Source organism: Drosophila yakuba, chromosome 3L (genome assembly GCF_016746365.2).
Source record: "Drosophila yakuba strain Tai18E2 chromosome 3L, Prin_Dyak_Tai18E2_2.1, whole genome shotgun sequence".
Taxonomy (NCBI): Eukaryota; Metazoa; Arthropoda; class Insecta; order Diptera; family Drosophilidae; genus Drosophila; species Drosophila yakuba.
In genome coordinates this window covers 13,782,559-13,801,843 of record NC_052529.2, presented here as the reverse complement: position 1 = coordinate 13,801,843, position 19,285 = coordinate 13,782,559, and the positions used below count along the sequence as shown (strand labels likewise).

The following is a 19,285-nucleotide window of genomic DNA, read 5'->3' as shown; positions in this document are numbered from 1 at the left end:
GTGACCCCCAGACCCTGTGAATTGAGGATCGCTGCGTCGCCGTTTAATTAGTTCTCAATTTCCAATTAAATATTGCTCTTGCACTAATGAAATTTCACTTTTTGTAGCCAACCCCGCTCTTGCACGCTGAAACCCATGTAATTTGTACAAAATTAATTAGAAATGTCCCCTTTTTTCCCCCTTCAATCCAATTCCGCCACTCATCTCGTATCGAAATGAAGGCGAGCACGCAAAATCAAATCAGAGACTGTCGCTGAAAGCGTGGCTAAGAAAAATAACTCAAGGTAAATAAATAATTGAATTCATTAGGCAAATGAAAAATCCCGACACGAAGACCGAAAGGATCTAAAGGATATAAATGGCAGGGCAAGACGGGGAATGGCAAAGGAGTGAGTGGTTCGCATATTGACCCAAATCCGAAGGACAACAAGACAGTCGCCTGTCAGAGCTGTTAAAAACGTAAACACAAATAAAATACATTGTTTACCCGCACAAAGACACACATGACACCAGTGTCCAAAGGACATTACCTGCGTCACGCCCTTCTCGAGTTCAGCGTTCGCCTTTACGGCTGCTCATTAGTGACGAAAATCGAACAACCGAGCTAAAAACTAACAACGAAAACAAGTCACACACACATGGAGTTTTCTATGAAAGGATCCTGGATTCAGGATTCAGGATGACGACGATGTCGAAAGAAGGAGGCGCTGACAAAAATACGAAAAAATAACAATGCCAGCGACAAGGAAGCAAACAATACGGCAAAAATAATACTGACAGGGACAGGTAGATAAATACATACATGTATGCTATATATATAAATGTGTGTATATAGAAAAACAGGACGAATGGGGCATAACAACAACCATAATAATAATGAAGCACACACACACACACTGGCGCACATACTCGTTTTCACATTGTGGCCACATTAAAGGTGTGTGTGAGTGTGGTTAGAAGCTTTTCCTCTTAGTCCTTTCACATCGTCGGGGTTTTTCGTTAGTTTCAGGTTAACAAAAGCAGAGCCAGAGGGTTGATGGCCGGAAAAGGCGGCATTATTGATTCTAGAGCGTGTAATCATTGAGATGAAATGTCACAGCGGTCGCAGCTGCGGATGTGAAGGCTCCGAATATGTATCTCATTAGGTAGCACGTTGCCCGCTTGATGGATGTTATCCAATTATCTAGCATAAATACAGCAAATCCCCGACAAGCACTAAGAATATTTCGCACACACACACCCACAACCGAAATTGCAACGCAGCCCGAAACAAAACACAACAGCAGAATGAAGCAGAATGGAGCAGAGAACAGGGAGTTTGGGAGCTACTACACGCTTCATTATGCAGCAAATTAGGCCCCAGTTGGTGGGAGGGGGGGGGGGGGGGAAATGCCTGGCAGCCAGGAGCCCGAGATGATGAAACGAAATTATGCATTATGCATGGAAAACATGCAGTGCCAGCAGGCCAGATCCTGCCAGACTCTGCCAGGACCAGGCCCCATTACACGTCAAGATGCGACGACGACAAACTTACCCACTTCTGTGTCCTTGCTTCCCCGTTCCCCATTCCCCATTCCCCAACTTTATTATTAAATCCGAAAACTTAAATGCCGGCAACAGAGCGAGTGAGATGGAGACAGAGCTCAGCTCTCCGGAGTGCACTCGTAGCACACAGTGAGTTATTAACACGCCTTGCCACATTTGCTGCCGAGCTAATGTGGCTTGGTTTAGTGGCTGCCCCCGACCACTGCACCACCCACAAAAGCCACCCACAAAAACCACCCACAAGAGCCACCCAAACCTGTCTCCATTTCGGGGCCATGCTCCTGTGCCTGTCATTATGCTAAACTAAACGGCTGGCAGTGCTAGAATTTGCACCCGCAACCAGGTTGCCTCATGCTTCATGCCACCTTCCCACCTGCCACCTGCCACTTGCCACGCCCCCAGCACCGAGCACCCAGCACCCAGCCCCCAGTTGCACGTGCTTTTGCCAGGTATAACGGTAACATTTCCGTTGCAGCTTCCGCTGCTGCGAGCGCTTTATAATTATTTCGCCTGGCGGGCCTCCAGTTGATGGCATATGCTGCCTGTTGCCTGGATTGTCAGGACATGTACGTGTTGCACGCTGCAAGTGTGTGAGTTATAAGCTTCATTAAGCATATGTACAGCACGTTGTAAGCTCTCTTCTCTCTCTCTATGTGTGGGTGCTGCAATTAAGCATATTTAGCATAAGGATTTGTCATTTACGCTAAGCTCATATCCAGTGGCAGATAGTTTCAAGCAAAAATAGATAATTAAATTAGGTCTTTAAAGCGAAAGCACTTGAGATTACCCATATGTGCCCATACAGGCAGCTTAAAGCCACTCTTCCAGGCTGACATTTCTATTAAAATCCAGCCGCCCATGGTAGCCTCAAATTGCTTTGACCTTTGAACACCAGATGCGACGACGAGTCCTGCCCCCTGGCTCATAACTCTCCGGCTTGGGGAGCGAAAAAATTCCTACACACGCACATTAAGTCACGTTTTCGCACCATTAACCCATAAAGAACGTAGCCATTCGGAGGAGGAGGAGCAGAATGAGGAGGAGTCGACCGAGAAGACGACCGTGAAGGAGCAGCACAAGATTTACAAATATTGAACTTTTTTTCTGGTTTTTGCCGCTGCTGGCTTTCAAGTCGTAAAGCAGTCACAAGCATATTTTATAGATTTTAATATGCGCGCTACATAACAAAAACGGCCCGGCATTCCCTGACTTTTAAATTCACGCCGCCAAGGAGGCCCTATTTTCGGGCAGGTTTTCCATTCACCCTTGTCAGACTTCCGCGTTCCGTTTAGTGACTTTTTACCCATCGAGTTGTATGCCCTCTGACAGAGTGTCAACGTACTTGGGGTTTTTTTCGCTTCAGCTTTTTTGGATGGGTGTGTGGAGTGAGGGTGTGTGCCTGGAAAAAATGCCAGCTTGATAAGGGTTTATCAATGCGACACAGTAACTTAGTGATTTACTCGTGTGTGCGTTGAATTTCCCTTTTTTAATTTTGGAAATTGAAAAAGTGACTTTTGCTTTTCCGACTTTATATCCCAAGGAATTGGCGATAAGGTCCCTTCTCCTCTTAAATGTAATTGAAACCAGCTTAGACAGAGATCTAAAACGCAAAGAACATTTACTTGCATAGTTGCATCAATATGTATCCTTCTTTTATTTGCTTTTCAATTTTTTTTTTTTTTGAGAACAGCAATTTGCTTTAATTGTCATTACCATTGATTGCATTCGCCTACACTGCAAACCAGCATCTTCCTGCTTGCAACCAACATTTCAATCTGCCAACCCACAAAGTTGCAAAAAATTGTTGTGGTTCTTCCTGCCAGCTTTCCTCTACACACACACACACAGACACACGGAAAATATTGTGGGAAAAAGCGCTTTTCATCTTATGAAATCATTTTTGGCTTTCAAGGATTTCTGGGCAGAGAAAGATACACCTTGCCTACTGACTGCTATTTAAAATAAATAATACACACACTCTCACACACAGTCAGTCAGTCAGAGTCGCTCGCTCTCACATCGAAAAAGCAAATAAATTGGTTTCGTAACCGCAAAAGCCAAACGAAGAGGGGCAGTCACTTTCTCACATCAATTCAATTCAATCAGACATCAAGCATATACAATTTTCACTCGCAACACAAGAATTATACAATCAATGGCTTGCCAGCGAGCAGACTTTCAACCCAAACTACGTGGATCACCTTAACCCAAGCCCATCTTTTAGTCGTCCCTGAATCGGTCCTGAATCCTGGTATCTGGCTGCAGAGGAAATAAAATGCGGCAGGCACGTTGCAACACTATTACTTATTTCACAGACAGGCAGGCGCAGACGACGCAAGGACGACGTCTGACTGAAATGAACTACGTTTGCTTGTGATTGTGCGGCTGTGCGGCGCAGGTGGAAGCCAGGTGGCCAGGTGGCATGGTGGCAGGGTGGCAGGGTGTCCTGTGGCCAGGGCCACGAGGGGTTGGTTGGCAGTCTAAAAATGCAATAATCTTTCAGCGCCGTCGTCGTCAGCGTTTAAACGTGACTTTTAAGCATGATGTTGTAATATTTTAACTTGACTAAGAAAAGGTGAAGGGGGAGCAGGTGGAGCATTGGCTCCTCCATTGTGTGCGGCTGCGAAATTGTTACAAATGCCCCCAGCGTGCATTTTATGGCCAGTGCGATAAATAAAATGTTGCAACAAACAGGGCACACACACACACACACACATGCATACACAGACTCACACACAGGCAGAGGAGGGGCAGGAATATATGTGCAAAATAATATGGGAGAGCCTTGGCAGGCCAAGGTACGAATAGTCCTTCCTGCTGCTCCTAGCTGCCAGGCAGTCAGACAAACAATAACATAAATTTCGTTAGCTATTTTATTTTTTACCCCTCTTCGCTATGTGTGTGTGTTTGCTCGAGCCAAGTAATTGTGCAATATGTTTTAGAGGCTGGCAGGAGTGCAGAAGAGCCTTGACCAGGATCCGGAGTTGCTTACTGGTCGCTAAGTAGTTGGAAGTCAGTGGAGATCTGGTGCCGCAAGGACTCGTCCGCCTTTAAAGGGATGCCCGAGCTGGTTAAATGTGCGTTAAATTGCTAAGCGTTTTGCCAACTTTGACGGCCATTACAATTACCGTTGGCTTGCCGTTCGTCTTGGCCAAGCTCTTCATCATCCACTGCTGTTTTGTTTTCCCCCGTCTATGCGTAATTGTAATTGCAAGAGCCCGGCTCTTCGCCGAGCCCCCAAGGCTCTTCGCAACCCTATCTATCTGTCTTGGTCGAAAGCTTAGACAAGTTTGCTGCTAAGCCAACATAAGTCCCGAAAGCATTTCATATACCAAAACGGAAAAGGCAACAAACTGCGGAACTTGTGTTCGTGTATTTGTCCGAGTGATTGTGTAGCTTAGGGTGGACCCTAAAAATAGTCGTCACCATATTAAACTGCTTCCAAGACCAATAAATAAAATAAAATAAATAACTTTCTAAGTTACTTCGGTTGGCCAAAAAAGCTAGCACCATAGGATACAATTAAAGATTGTAAATATATTTATTTGATTTCAAACACTTACCAAGTGGGTTTCTATATTTACAATTAGATTATTAATACTATTATTAGATTACTAACAGGGCGTATGAGTAATATTGCAGTTCAGGTCCACCCCACTGCAGCTGTGTGTGTGTGTGTGTGTGGCTCAGTCCGTTTCTGTTGTTTTCGTTGTGGTGTTTGTCTTAGTTAAATTCCGAAAGGCGTAACGGGCAACGAGCGGGGATCGGGTGCATTGAGTGCGGCTTAAGTGTTCATCGACTCAACCGCAGCAGAAACTCTGCTTCGAACGGAGTTCCTTTTGCGCTCCTTCTCGCATCCTGTACAAGGACTTGCCCACCGCCCCTCTGAGCTGTCAATAGTCTGAGTCTGCAGCAAGTTCAATTAATTGCGCGCAACGAACAAACAAACAAGCCGCAACAACTACAAGGAAAGGCAACCACAAAAATTAAATTAAAGTAGAGCGCACAACCCCCCTCTATCATTCCATCACCCTCGAGCAATCTAGCCCTCTCTTTCCTTTCCACCCTTTCGTGGAAATGAGTGATGTGCATGAAGAGCGCTAAAACACTTTTGTTTGCCTGTGTGAGTGCTGCTGTGTGTGTGTGAGTGTGTGTGCTTGGAGCTAGATGAAGACGTATGGTTATTGTGATGACTCTTGGAAAATTGATAAATATTGCAAAACGCACTACCACACTCACACAAACAAACATGCCGAAGGAGGAGTGGAAAATATAATTTAATTAAAATGTTTTTTGTAAGACATGTTTATTGAACCATTTTCTCTTAAAACTTCCCCAAGCAATTTGATTGACGAACTTGACTCGTTCGTTGCTGCAGTGTCCTTTTCCCCCTCCCCCATTTGTGCCCCCCCTCTCCCAAACTCCAGTTGTTGATTTTATTTGTTTATTTGTGGCATCAGCTGCTGTCAAGGTGTTGAAGAGTGTGCTACGCCTGAAGTTTTGCATTGATTTGCTACTCGGAGATTGCTGTTGTTTCAGGAGTTAACTCAGGCAATATATATTCAATTATGGCTGCTTGAGGTGAAACGAGAAGATGATGGAAGGGTTTGTTTTCTCTTATCCCAGACGGTCATCTAGTTATACTGTGGACAATGCTTTTAGTATAGTTTTAGTTACAATAATACCATGCCCATCAGATCTTTTTCGAGTGTTGTGGTAATCCTTTGGCTATAGGCCTTTGTACTTTGCTAACATTTAGACTAGTTACCTTTACAATTATTACATACCGATATGTAAACACCAATATTTCCGTATCTATACGCATTAGCCGTGTGTTGTTGTCGTCTATTTTATATTTCCTAAATTCCTTACTATAAGCGAATAATATTGCTCTCAAAAAAGTATTTATTATACATTTAAACATATCAAACTTTGATGCTCTTAAATATCAGACCTTATGTATCCGTATTCGTACTTTAATAATGTTTAAGCTGAGTTTTCATTTTTGTTCTAACCCCCGAATTTGCCACCCCGTGCATATTTATCTTAATTAAATTGTCTATTTATTTTTCCCCGATAAAATTTTATACCTCTGTGTTGTTGTTTTTCGATGTTGTGCGTACAGTTTACCACTGAAAATAATGGACACAATTCAGAAAAGACTTAAACGATTATGCTAAATGTTGTGATATATCTACTTTTATTTACGTACCTCTTCAGAAGACTTGTCGCAAAAAATAGCAATTTTGTACTGTTGTGCCACGTAAAAATTTGTTGTGCATTATTTGCGTGTTGCTCTTTTGAAAAGTAGAAATACAAAAAAAAAGTTACAAGATAAAAACAATCCAATTAATTAACAATGTGCAACAACATTTACAAAGTAAATATTTTACCACAAAATAAAAACATCAAACGCTCAATCAGAAAACTCAAACAACAACAGAGATTATAAAACTTTATTTATTCTTACTTTTCTCTTTCTTTTTTCTGCTCTTCTCTTCTTTTGCAAAAACTTTGAAAACATCCAAATCCGAATACCCAAAAATCTCTACACGCATTTAGCTATCGGCCTGAGAAGCATCGAAATGAAGGCGTTCATCTAAAGGCGACGTTCACAATGGAAAACACATGGAAAATCCATCCGATCCCAATTAGCAAATAACTCGACGATTGCGTAAATGCAAGAGGACAGAGCCCCCAGCAAACGTCCATAAAAAGTAGTTCTAAAATCAATGCTTTTAAGGCATCAAAGTTTGTTAATGTAAACAGTTTCATTAGGCCGTGATAAGTTATCGTAATAAGCCGTGCCTCAATTAGACAGAGCTTTAAGCCCTCTAGTTCAAACCGAAACCAAGTGCTGAACTCTACTCCAATACGACTACAGGGACAGCCACTGAAATTAAAATAAAAGTAGGAAAGTTAAAGTTAATGTTAACTAAAGTTATAAAAACGCCGCAATATTTCGAGCATTAATCAAATCCCGGCAATAAATGACAGCACGGTACATGAGTTACTAAAGCAAACAACTAAAGTCTAAACCACCACAAAGTAAGCATCAAGTATTTACATAAAGCCTACCCTTAGATATAATATTCATTAGATTAAATTCGAGTAAGAAAAACCATAGAGAGTTTAGTCAAATTTACGGCCGTGTCCCTTGGCCATTTCGAAAATCTCCAACGAAGTTATAAAAGGAGACAGACCATATAATTATAGCAGCGTACCAGCGTATGTCTAGCGCCCATAAACTTTAAATTCCGCTTTATCGTGAGTTGCCCCTATTATACACACATATCTTGTCTATATATGCTTCGTATACGAAATAAAAATCAAATCTGTACAGACATAAACGACAGCCACAAAGAGGACATTTTCCTTTTTCCCTGGCCGGGCTTCTTTTTTTCGCTGCTCACTTTTTTTTTCTTCTTTGAGCATTTTCACGTGAACAGCGGACACTTTTATGCGTTTGAAATGAAAATGCCATGTGCCATTAACATTATCCCTGACGCGTCACTACTTAAAATAAAAATTTCTATATTTTTTACACATTTATTTATATATAAAAGGAGCGAAGACGAAAGCGAGGAGCACCTTTTGGTCGTCGCTCGTCTTTTATAGCCAATTTCTGGTTACCCACAGTGTGCAGCCAATTTCATGTCAAGCTGCAGCCGCAGCCGCAGCAAAACCAGCGCAAAATGATAATCCCGGGGTCATAAAAAATTTTTACTTTATATTGACTTTTAGTGCGATAGTCAAGCCAGCGGAAAAAAGCGGAGACAAGGTGCACATGAAATGTTAATGGCTTGTCAAGATTGCCTTTCCAAGTGGCGGGCTGGTCTCTGGATGCGGATGCTCAAGATGAAGAAGCTCAAATTTATCACTGCCTGCAAAATGGAATGCAAATGCTTTTTTTCTGCCCCGAATAGAGAACGGCACGTTTCAAAATCACGGCTAAAATACGGCTGATACTGAAGCTTTTAATAGTTTAAAAGCCCATTTAATTACCACACTCAGTGTAAAAGGGTTGCTTTTAAATTTTAAAGTAAAAGATATTTTTTGCTGGCGAAAGCGGCAATGGCATTCTTGCAGTCCTTTGCTCGCTTCACTCAGAAAGTCAGACAAAAGTTTATCCCTTTCAATATTAATTAACACTTCAATACCGCAGCCACGAGGATAAAGTTTCCGCCTTCTTCCTACTTCCGCTCCACTCCGTCTGCCTTTGACTTTTGGTCTTGGGCCAAACAAAAACTTTTGTGCCTAAAAATGTGACTATGAAAATGTCTGGCACTGCAGCCGCACACAAATTCACGCTGACACTAATTAACAATTAGGCGCATTTTGGCATTTTGGCGGCCCTTAGCCATTTCGAATTCCAAGAAACTGAAACAACCCCAAGTTTAGCTGTCAGCTGACTTAACTTTTGAACTACTTACAAGGCTAATAACTAATTTACTTCTAACTTTCGCTAAGGTCTAGAGCCCGCTTTCGTCAGGATTTTGTATAATTTCAACAGTTTGTCCCCAGCCTATAGTCGAGTTTTACGCTTATTACGAAAGAATTTTCAGCTGACAAATAAACTCGAAAAGCTCAAAGTCGCCGGAAGGAGGCCCAAAGGATTCGCGACACAATGGCAACAAAGGCGAAAAGAGCATAGAGCATAGAGCCTTCTGGCAGCTGAGTTATCTCTAGTCATATTTAAACGTCAAGAAACGGGGGGAGACTTTTGACAATTGCCACACAATTGTCGGGGCGAAGACACCAACTGTTTGCCGGCGACGAAGCCGCAGCTGAGGGACTCATAAAGGGAGCATTTAGCTTATTTGCTGTATAAATACTGACACCTCGGCATCAGGGATGACTTTCAGAGTCTGGCATTTCCCGTCTGAGTGCCATAAAACTGGCATGTCGACGGCATCCTGCCGAGCGGCCTGCAGGCACACTTGCCCAGGACGAGACCAGGACAATTGCCGGCGATATTGATGGGGCAGCATAACACATTTGCCACATCTGATCCCAGTGATTGGGGCTTCAGCATATGGCGCTCGAATTGATTGTGCGCGGAGTCATTTACATTTTAATCAAAGCTTTTGAAGAGGACGCGTTTCCCACTCCGCAGATATGCCCATACCCATGCCCATACCCATTAATCTGAAGGATAGTCGGGAACATTTTTACATTAGCCCCGTTACATGTCAAATGAATGTCACTAATTACATATTAATTAGTTTCCTTTTACCAGTCAGTCACTCTCTGGCACTCACACTCCGCATTAAAGGGCACATCATCAATCAAACCGAGTGGAGGGCTGTAATAAAATCTGGAAAAATGCAAATGAAAAACTATTCTGGGCTTAGGCACTAAGTGCTGCTTGCCTTAATCAATGTAAACATATAATATATTTCTAATTAAATTTTCATTACAAGCTGCTAGCAAAATCGAGCATATCAACGTGAAGAGCCAGTTGGGCAGCATTAAGTATACGACTTGGTGCCCATTTACCCATTTCCTGCCTAAGTAATTACAATTTCAATAATTTATTGCAAACTAAACGTGGTCAGACGAGGAGATACAAACACATAAATCCCGAATAAAGGAAGTGAAGAGTGAATGGGGGTTGATTTCGTTTTCAATCAGTTTTTGGCAAGCAAATATTATTCCAAGGAGGCACTCGCCTTTCACAAAGTTTTGTAATTATAACGAGATGCTCGAAAATCCCCACAAAATAATTAATAACTTAAATATATTTACATACCATTTTGAGCTATCTTGAGTAATCAGATTAGAACATTTTGAGATATGAATTGGTCGCATTACGGCAGCATCCTCATTTGCAGAGCTAAGTTGCTTCCAAGAATGTTGGCTAAGCTGTGAAAATTAATGGAGTATTTATTTGTTTGTTTAATGATTTATTAGCTGCACTGGGATAGCAAAGGGTTCACAAGATTGAGCTGAAAGTAATCCCCCATCAAAGTCAGCTATTTGGCAGAGAAATTTCATCTTAATTCGCACACCTGACTCAACAGAGACCTATGCACTTCCCCCGTCCTCAGGCAGATGTCTTCAGGTATTCAAATGGCCCCAGCTGTCCACTCATCTCATCTGGGAGTAGAGGTAGAACTAATCCTCAGACGCTCATTAGCAGCCATTAAACGTCAATTTACATGTCAATTGGCAACAGTGCCCAGCCAGCCCAGTCAGCCATTCAATGGAAGCCAGTCGGTACAGTGAAAAAACGGCAGAAAGGACAGACGATTGGAAGGGAGTTCAGGGACACATGAGCTTTGAGCTTTGACTTTCGCTTTGTCAGCGACTTTGTGTTTAGTTTTTTCCTTTATTTATCCTCTGGCGCCGCTGTCTCCACAATTTTTTGTATTATTCATAGACGCGACTGGCTTTTTCACCTTTGGCCAGGACTTAAAATACAATTACTTTACCCTGGAGGACGGGGGAAAAAAAAACCCGGAAAGATGCAGCTGGGTACTGGAAAGTGGTTGGTGGATTAAGGATGCAGGATCTGGGCTGGGAAGATAAGCAAAAACATAACGTGCAAAAATTAGTGGCCTGTCCTTGTCGTCTTCTGCCGACAGAGCACATGTACAAAAGTTGCCATGTGGTTAGCTAATTTAATTTGGCTTTCTTTTTGCCGCCGCCGCCGCCACCGCTGCCGCACACCCCCTTTCACTTTGGTTGCGGCATCAAAGACAACGACACGTTAATGACTTCTTTTCGCCGGAGCAGGCATAAAAATAAAATCTAAAAACTGCCACACATGGCTAGCAAAGGAATCAGGAGAAACGAGCACACAGCACCGAGGACCCGGACCAGGAGCCACTTAACTTGTCTATATGAGCCTAATGGCCTCTAATATTATTTTCACTGCTCTTTCCTTTAGCTCAGAGACCGAAAAAAAATAAAAAAAAAAAAGTAAAAAGAAAGTAAAAGCAAAGCAAAGCATAGGAGGAGAACAACCAAAAGGGAATCACTGAAAGCCCTGTGTGCATTTTATCCCTGCCGGTCTGTGTCGTTGTGCCCCAGGTAATTGTAGAAAATTGCTGCAACGCCAGGCTAAACATTGTGCAAATCCTTTTGTCCTGCCTGCCCGCCACCCACCACTTCTACTTAGCCCCGCCGCCTTCCACATTTTTTTTTTTTGTTTTTTTTGCCCTTTTTTGGCCGCAACTGTTAACAGCCAGTTGAACTATGCCATTTCATATGTACAACAGCAGGCGCCGCAAAGTATGCTGCACTATTTTTACCTTGTCCTGCCCTCCGTTTCAACGTGCTTTACATTTTTATTAAGCCAACCCTTCTACTGCTTCCAACATCCTTTTGCCCCTTCTCACTGCTGATGTTGATGTTGTTGTTTTTAGCATGCCAGGGGCGTTGTTTGGCTTATTGCACGTGCTTGGGCCGACAAGGATGTTAAGGAGCGGGAGGGAGCAGGAAGGACAGCGCAGGACGAAACGGAACCCAAATGCCATTAGGCTTAGCCCGGACACAAGACAATTGCCTGCAGGCCATGTGCATGGGTCCAACGTGTCGTATTAGTTATTTTCTACTTCGATTGCTTTTGCCACTTTAACGCGACAGCAGCTGGGGCGGTCCGGCTCGGCTGTCTGTGGCAAGTGTTTTGCCAATTATGTGACGCTCAATTTTCGATATGATACCGAGTGCAAGTGCGAGTGCCAGTCCTTGGTATCCTCGGTGTCCTTGGTGTCCTTGGCTGGGCTTTCGGATTGTACGCTTTTTAAAAGGCGAAAAATGTGAAAATACGAAATTGAGAGGGTGGACAGTCCGTGCGACAGCTGCCGTGTGTGCGACCTTATCCATTTACCAGTAGATATTGATTAGATTTTAGAGAATCTCTCGCTGATCACCACCATCTCTATACGCTCACCACCACCACCACCACTACTACTAGCCTTATATACCTTATATAGACTCTAAGTACTTTTAAGCCATACATTTCCTCATGCTCGCCCGTAATTTTACCAACTATTTTTTCAAGTAGTGGCTAGCGTGTTCAATTACCTTTCAATGTCTATCCTTAACTCAGTAGCTCTGTGCGTGGCCAGCTTGTAAGTGTGTGCGAGACGGTTTGCTTGTGTGTGCGTGTGTCTGTTAAATATATATATATATATACATATAAATATACATACTTATATATTACGTATATGAATAGATAATTTTAATTCTCGTAAGAGTTGTAAGCTAAACCAAAAAAACAAAATGTACGACAATTTTAACTAAATATCACCCATTTTTATCTTCTTTTCTTTCCTTTTTATGTAACACTTGTTCGTGCTCTATATCAAATAAATATGATTGAAACGAAAAAAAAAAATAAATACATCAAAATTGGCAAAATTGGAAAACTGACAATTCTTCTCTTATGATTTTCAAAAACTGATTTCACCTCTTTTGTGGTTCGATTTCTATGATTTTGATTTGATTCCGTTTTTTTCCATATCCAAATTTCTTCCTTCTTGATGCAACAATTTTCAACAAAAAATTCGTTCCGCTTATAAATCGAAATTTGTACTCCCTCTTCCCACCCAACAAAAAACCAAAAAAAAATACCTAACCACATTAATAAATGTTGTAATTGTATTTGCTCTATTGGTGCTCAAACTATCCATCCAAAACACCAACGATTTCTCCTTAAATAAATGTTGTTGCTTTTACTTTTCTTTGGGTATTTTGCGCCTGTTGAAATTTTGAACAAATTACCAAACAAAAAACAATTACGTAAATGTGCCTGCTGCGTTCGTTACTCGTTACAAAAAAAATGTTGCGTAATGTGTAACCCTGTTGCATTTACATCTCTTTTTCAACGACACACCAACACATTATGATCGAGGATATATATTTTTTCCGTATTCATTTTTCGGATTTCAATATGATTTGTTGCGAATTTTCTCTGGCTATGGCTTCTTGATTGAAAATTTATCATTTTCACACACCAAACACTCCAAAAACACCAAACACGATCGAACACTGCCGCTCACAAAACAAAATACAACAATAATACAAAAATACAAACACATTGCCACTTGTCCATTTTGCCGTCTCTTTTGGTGCAACAATCAAATTCGTAAATCAATCGTAATCAATCAAAATCAAACGAATCGATCGGATCAATCGAACCACATGACATACGACATATGAAACATGAACAAACCCGAAACCAAAACAGAGCATTTAGATCGCAAGCTGTTCGTTGGCATGCTCAGCAAACAACAGACCGAAGACGATGTTAGACAAATCTTCCATCCCTTCGGCACTATAGAGGAGTGCACCATACTTCGTGGGCCGGACGGTGCTAGCAAAGGTGAGTACCATTCAGACATACTATATACCTTTACCTATACCTATACCTATACGTATATATTACCTATCTGCAGCTATGTCCAATTCGAGTTTCCCCACCTAAGATTCTGTTCATATCAAGTATACGTAACGTGTTCGGCTCGCTATCTGTTGTGTTTCCCAGTTACATGATTAGTCTTAAGATTCCGTTGATCGTTACTCTTTTGGCATTAGCTTGGTTGTGTCTAGACGTGCTTGAAGTATTTTAGATTACAGCACGGCCGTTTCGGTGTCGTATAGCGTGTGCCATTCCTAGAAGCGAATTTTGTGATGGGAAATGATCAAGTTGTCATATATGACTAGAAATCACTACAGCTCTGAAGTCCAAAAGTATTGATTAAGTAGCCGTAATGATTTCTGTTGCACTCTATATTATACATTTACAGGTAAATATTTTTTAAGTTTTCCAGTTAGGTGCTTAGTCCTAAGATTTATTTGATTGTTTCATTTGTGGCAATAAAGAATATTGCTCCGTACTTTTAAACATCTTTATATATGGTTTTAAGCTGCAGTCTACATTCTTACTGCCAAATTCCCAAAAAAAAAAGGTAGACTGATAAAATTGGCTGCCAGTGGCTGACATTACCGATAATGTCCTCTTGAAAATGTGGGCAGCTGTGCAGCGAGCCAAATAATCATCACAAACATAACCATAACAATTACACAACTTTTTGGGGCGATTGGGGGCCTTGAGGTGGCATAAAATAAAAATCGGGTAAACAGTTCAATTAAAGTTGTTTGCTTCTGGCAGTGCTGCTCGTTTCACAAGCTGGCCATTTGCATTTGTATGCGGCATTTGCAAGTAAAAATACGCGCACACACACATATGCAGATGGCAAACAAATGGTGGAATAAAAAAATGAGAGAGATAGAGGCAGTGGGAAGTTTCGTTTGTTTTAATATGCAAGTAACTTTTTTAACAATAACATTCCATTTTATTATGTCAAAAGTTTTGGTTTTACAAATGCACACACACACAGGCAGACAAATACACAAATACATTGGCAAACACTCGGTTCGTGAGTGTAATTGTGTCTTTGTTATATATTTTTATTTTGCTTACATTTGCAACATTTTTGACTGCCGCCTTTTGTCGTCCTCGTGTGCGTATGTATTTCCATGTTAATGTTTGTTATTGTTGTTCTTTTGTTGGCGTTTATTGTTGCCATTGTGATATGCATGAAAAGGCAGAGGCGGCTGCGATAGCGTTCGGAAGGGGGCGTGGCACCATGGCCATGTGACACTTTGCATAGAAAACCAATGTCGGGGGTATTTATTTTTGCTTCTGTTTATTTTAGTGTACTCGTCTGTTTTTGCATTTTTCCCTAGCTTATTTATTTTTGTGGTTGGGGGTCCTGAGATTTCCAGGGCCTTCACCTTCTCCAACTCCTCCACCATGACAGCCATCAATTTCCAATCAAATTGATGCCTGAAATTTGCACAAATTTGGAATAGGTAAAATATTTCACGCATATATTTATTTGCCCTGCCGCATACAGAAATGGCATTCGCAGCGAAGACAAAGCAGCGACATAATTTGATACAAATTTTCATTTTTCTTCGATTTATGTGCGCCGAGTTCTTTCTTTTTTTTTTGTGTTATTTTTCACTTCCTGGTGAAGCGGAAAACTTGTTGTTGATGTCGTCGCCCTTCAACTTCGACAGTGGCTGCGTGCAAAGCCGCGAAAACTGTCAGTCGATGTGGTTAAATTGGGGGGGCTGTTGGGGTTTTAGAGTTGGGGGGTTGGAAAATTGCGGCTTCTGCGGCTGCGGCGCTGCCAACATATCATTCTTCATTAAAATGCGCTTCAAAGTCAGCTCAACTGGAGCAGAGTCAGCCGCTCCTTTTTTTTCGGAGTCGCATTTGGTGTTAGGAAAGTGACAGGCGCTAGCCTGTGTAAGTGCCAAAATCCATCAACGTCAATGTACTCCTGCTCCATCCACTTCCTTCACTTTTCCGCTGCGAATTATATTCAAAGAAAATCGACTGAGGTATGGGCAAATATGTGGTGGTTGATGGTGGTAGGTGGTGGTAGCGGGGTAATGAGGAATGAACATTGACTGACTGGGCGAACTGCAAATGTATGCAAATGATGATGCATGTGGCAGCGAAATGCGGTGACGCCGAATCCGAGGGCGAACAATAATAAACCCACCTCCTCGTCATAGTCCTTCGGCTCCTGCGATGTCTGTGCGGCTGACAGGCTACAGGAATAAGCGCAACCATCATGTTAAATTATGCAAATTCGATTTCAGTGAGTGAATGAAATGAAACGAGGTAAAGGAAAGGTTTTTCTGGCCGGGGACTTGGGCTGACTTTGAAACTTTTGCCCAGCACAAAACACAAAGCATTTGGTGCAGCACTCAGCGAAAAGTTTTTACAAAACATTTTACATGCCTAGATATAACAACAAGCTACTTGGCTTATTAAATCTAAATATATCAGTTTTGTGTTATTAAAAAACACTTTTGCACAATAGCAAATTCATATAGGTATGTCTCAACAAAGGACTAATCTTATTTTTCAGAAACATTCATTTTAGTAATGCATTTTTGCAATAGTACTTACTTTTACGTGCATTTGATCAATTTCTTTGTGTGTAACCATGTGGCGTAGGCGAAAAATTGTACAGCTCGACAATAGCAGGAACAGAGGCAGAAGTCAGGAGCAAGGATCCAGGAGCCAGGACAGGCTGGCGGCTCATTTGATTAGAATATTCATGCATGCACTTCATTGTCATCAAGGCTGGCAGGCAGCAAAGTTGTCATCTCGTCCTAGGTCTTGTCATCTGTGCAATCAACACAATTGTGTGTCTCCGCCGTCCCGCTCCGCTGCACCGGGTGTCCCTCTGTCCCCCTGTCTCCCTGTCCCGCTGCTCCATTGTCCTTTGTACCGCTCCCCGACCGCCGGTAATCAGAGCTCCCATGTGCGTGTGTGCAGATGAGCAGCAGCGGGTGTCGTCTAGTGGCGGAGTCAAGGATTTTGCATAAGTAGCCGCATGAGTGTGGAGAACTCCGGCTCCTGTTGCTGACAGACGGTTGGCATAAGTTGACTTTGAATGGGCCCAGTTAACAGGGCCAGCCACCACTCCCCTTGGCTTAAAGCGCTTTCGGCCTAATCACTGCGACTGGAAGCTGTCATTAAGTAATTGGGAATAGAGACACAAATGATTGCATGGCAGGCTGACTGCCTTAGCAGTCAATTAATTTAAAGAATAAATAGGCACTCTACTTACCCACATTTTGAATGGCTCATTCACATCAGAGACCTTGAGCCAATCGACCCACTCAATTGATGGCATTGTCAAGTTGTGCTGCCAAAAACATAAATTGAATTAAAACGTCGTTTAGACTCGAAATTAATTCGAAATGTCTCGCTTTGTCAAATTAACTTTTAATTGCCGCAAAAGCCAACAAAGAGACCTCCGAGTCGTCTTGCAGCTGACACACAAAAACAAATTCCAATTAATACGTATCATACAAGCACATAGCACACACACACGTGCGCATAAATTTCTGTGCGGCTGACACACACAGACACGCGCACTTTCGAGGACACAACAATAGCGCGCCGTAAAGTAGACTTCAAATTTTGGCCTGCATTGTCGTCTATCATATCAAAAGCGGCGCAAACCCCATAAATGCCAATAATTAATGTGACATTTTCGGCGTAATTGAGGCAAGAATGCAGCATGCAGCAAGCAGCACGCAGCACGCAGCACGCAGCATGCAACATACAGCATACAGCATACAGAAGTAGAAGCACCGATGGCCTGTCACAACCACAGAACCGAGCAATTGTATCTAGGCATGCGGAGAGTATCTGAATCCCAGTGTGCCTGCGTGTATTTCAAAGCATTCCCCACAACTGCATGGCATGCCAAGTGGCAAAGTGCTTTCATTTCCCCACCATCCACGCCTGGCTGGCTAATTGAATTTCTGCACATAGCTCTAGCAAATTCTACGATTGGGCAACTCGGTCTCCTCCCCCCAAAAAAGAAAAACCTAAGAAAGGAGAAAAAGAAATCGAGTGTGCAACAAAATTGTGTCGCAGCAAACTCAGGTGCATGGTATGCAGCCTCGTTCTCCCCGTCAGCTGCTTAAGTCGAGTCTTAGTTTAAAGAGCAAATTTATTGCCTGCAAAAAAAGTTAAGTAGCCTTCACATAATTGCTCAGAGAAAAGTTTTAATACCTCATACCCCCGGCTCATGGGGCTTTGCCTCAAACTTTGCAATGACAGTTTAAGTTGTTTTTCAGGCTGTTGCTGCTGCTGCTGCTGCTTTTGCTGCTTTGGCTGCTCCACTTGTTGTTTGGCCAACAAATTTTTACAGCCAGATATTGTGCGATGGCGAGGGAATTGGGGGGGGGCAAGAGGAGGAAGAGAAGGAAGCTTCCGCCGGTTGTCAACTCTCACTTGCTCACACATCCACTTTCACATCCACATATATCAACGTGGCAGCTCCGGCATCATCATTTCATTTCAATTTCAATTTATATGAGCAAAGTTTTATGAAGTGCATGTCATGCTGCCTGTCTCTTTGCTCTGCTCCTGTTTCAACCCAACCGCCCACATCAACATATATACCACCAACCCCTGGCACACTGCATTTATTAAATTTCATTTCATTTCAGCTCTATACTCATGTTTATTTTACAGCACACTAAAAAGTTCTAACAAGTGCTGATTGAGTGCGCTGCAAAAACTGTCAAACAAACCGGAACAAAAGCCCGAACCAAACCAAACCGAACCGAACCGCGCGCTGCGTTGTAAAACTCAAATTGAATTTAACGCTTATGACATGCGAGAGCTTTGCTTTATTTGATTCTTTATAATAATGGTTAAAACTGTGATGAGATTTTGCTTTTTGTCCGCTCAAACGAAGTTGATTGGATCGACAGTGAACTGGTCTTTAAAGGATAGTGCGGTTTCACTTTGCCTCGAGCTCGTATGGTATGATGGTATCGTATTAGATGACTGGCAAAGGGACACGTCCTGTTGAATCCACTAATCGTAGATCCAATTTATCTGAAGTTGCCATAATTAGAGCTGCACATATTCCGCCCACACGGCCCCACAGGTCCCATAAAACATTGCACTTAATGCGTCTTTATTAAAACAAAACTCTCCCTATTCGGCGTAGTCTATAACTATTTATTGCGTGCCAAGAGGCAGCGTTTATACAAGCATAAGAAAAAATCGGAGTAATAATAATAATGTAAGTTGTGGCATAAGCTCATAAGTGCCATTTAAGCCGCAGTCATCCTTGTTGCTGTTGCCGCTGGCAAGCCAAAAGTCCTGGACTCACAGGACTCACAGGACTGCAAAATGGCACACTGGCTAAGGAATTAAAATACATATCAAAAACGAAAC

General features: G+C 42.2%; 1 protein-coding gene across 17 annotated transcripts in view; it reads left to right on the top strand.

Annotated features, from left to right (window-relative positions):
• The window catches only part of LOC6534033 (CUGBP Elav-like family member 4), a 266,544-nt gene that overhangs the window by 189,829 nt on the left and 57,430 nt on the right, over positions 1-19,285 (top strand). For 11 of the 17 annotated variants that reach the window (XM_039374699.2, XM_015194898.3, XM_015194890.3 and 8 more), the window contains one exon: positions 13,742-13,876. The exons of the other annotated variants lie outside the window; for them this stretch is intronic. In XM_039374699.2, coding sequence (XP_039230633.1) covers positions 13,742-13,876 — 135 coding nt within the window. The remainder of the gene's footprint in view (positions 1-13,741; positions 13,877-19,285) is intronic. 17 annotated transcript variants of the gene reach the window in all.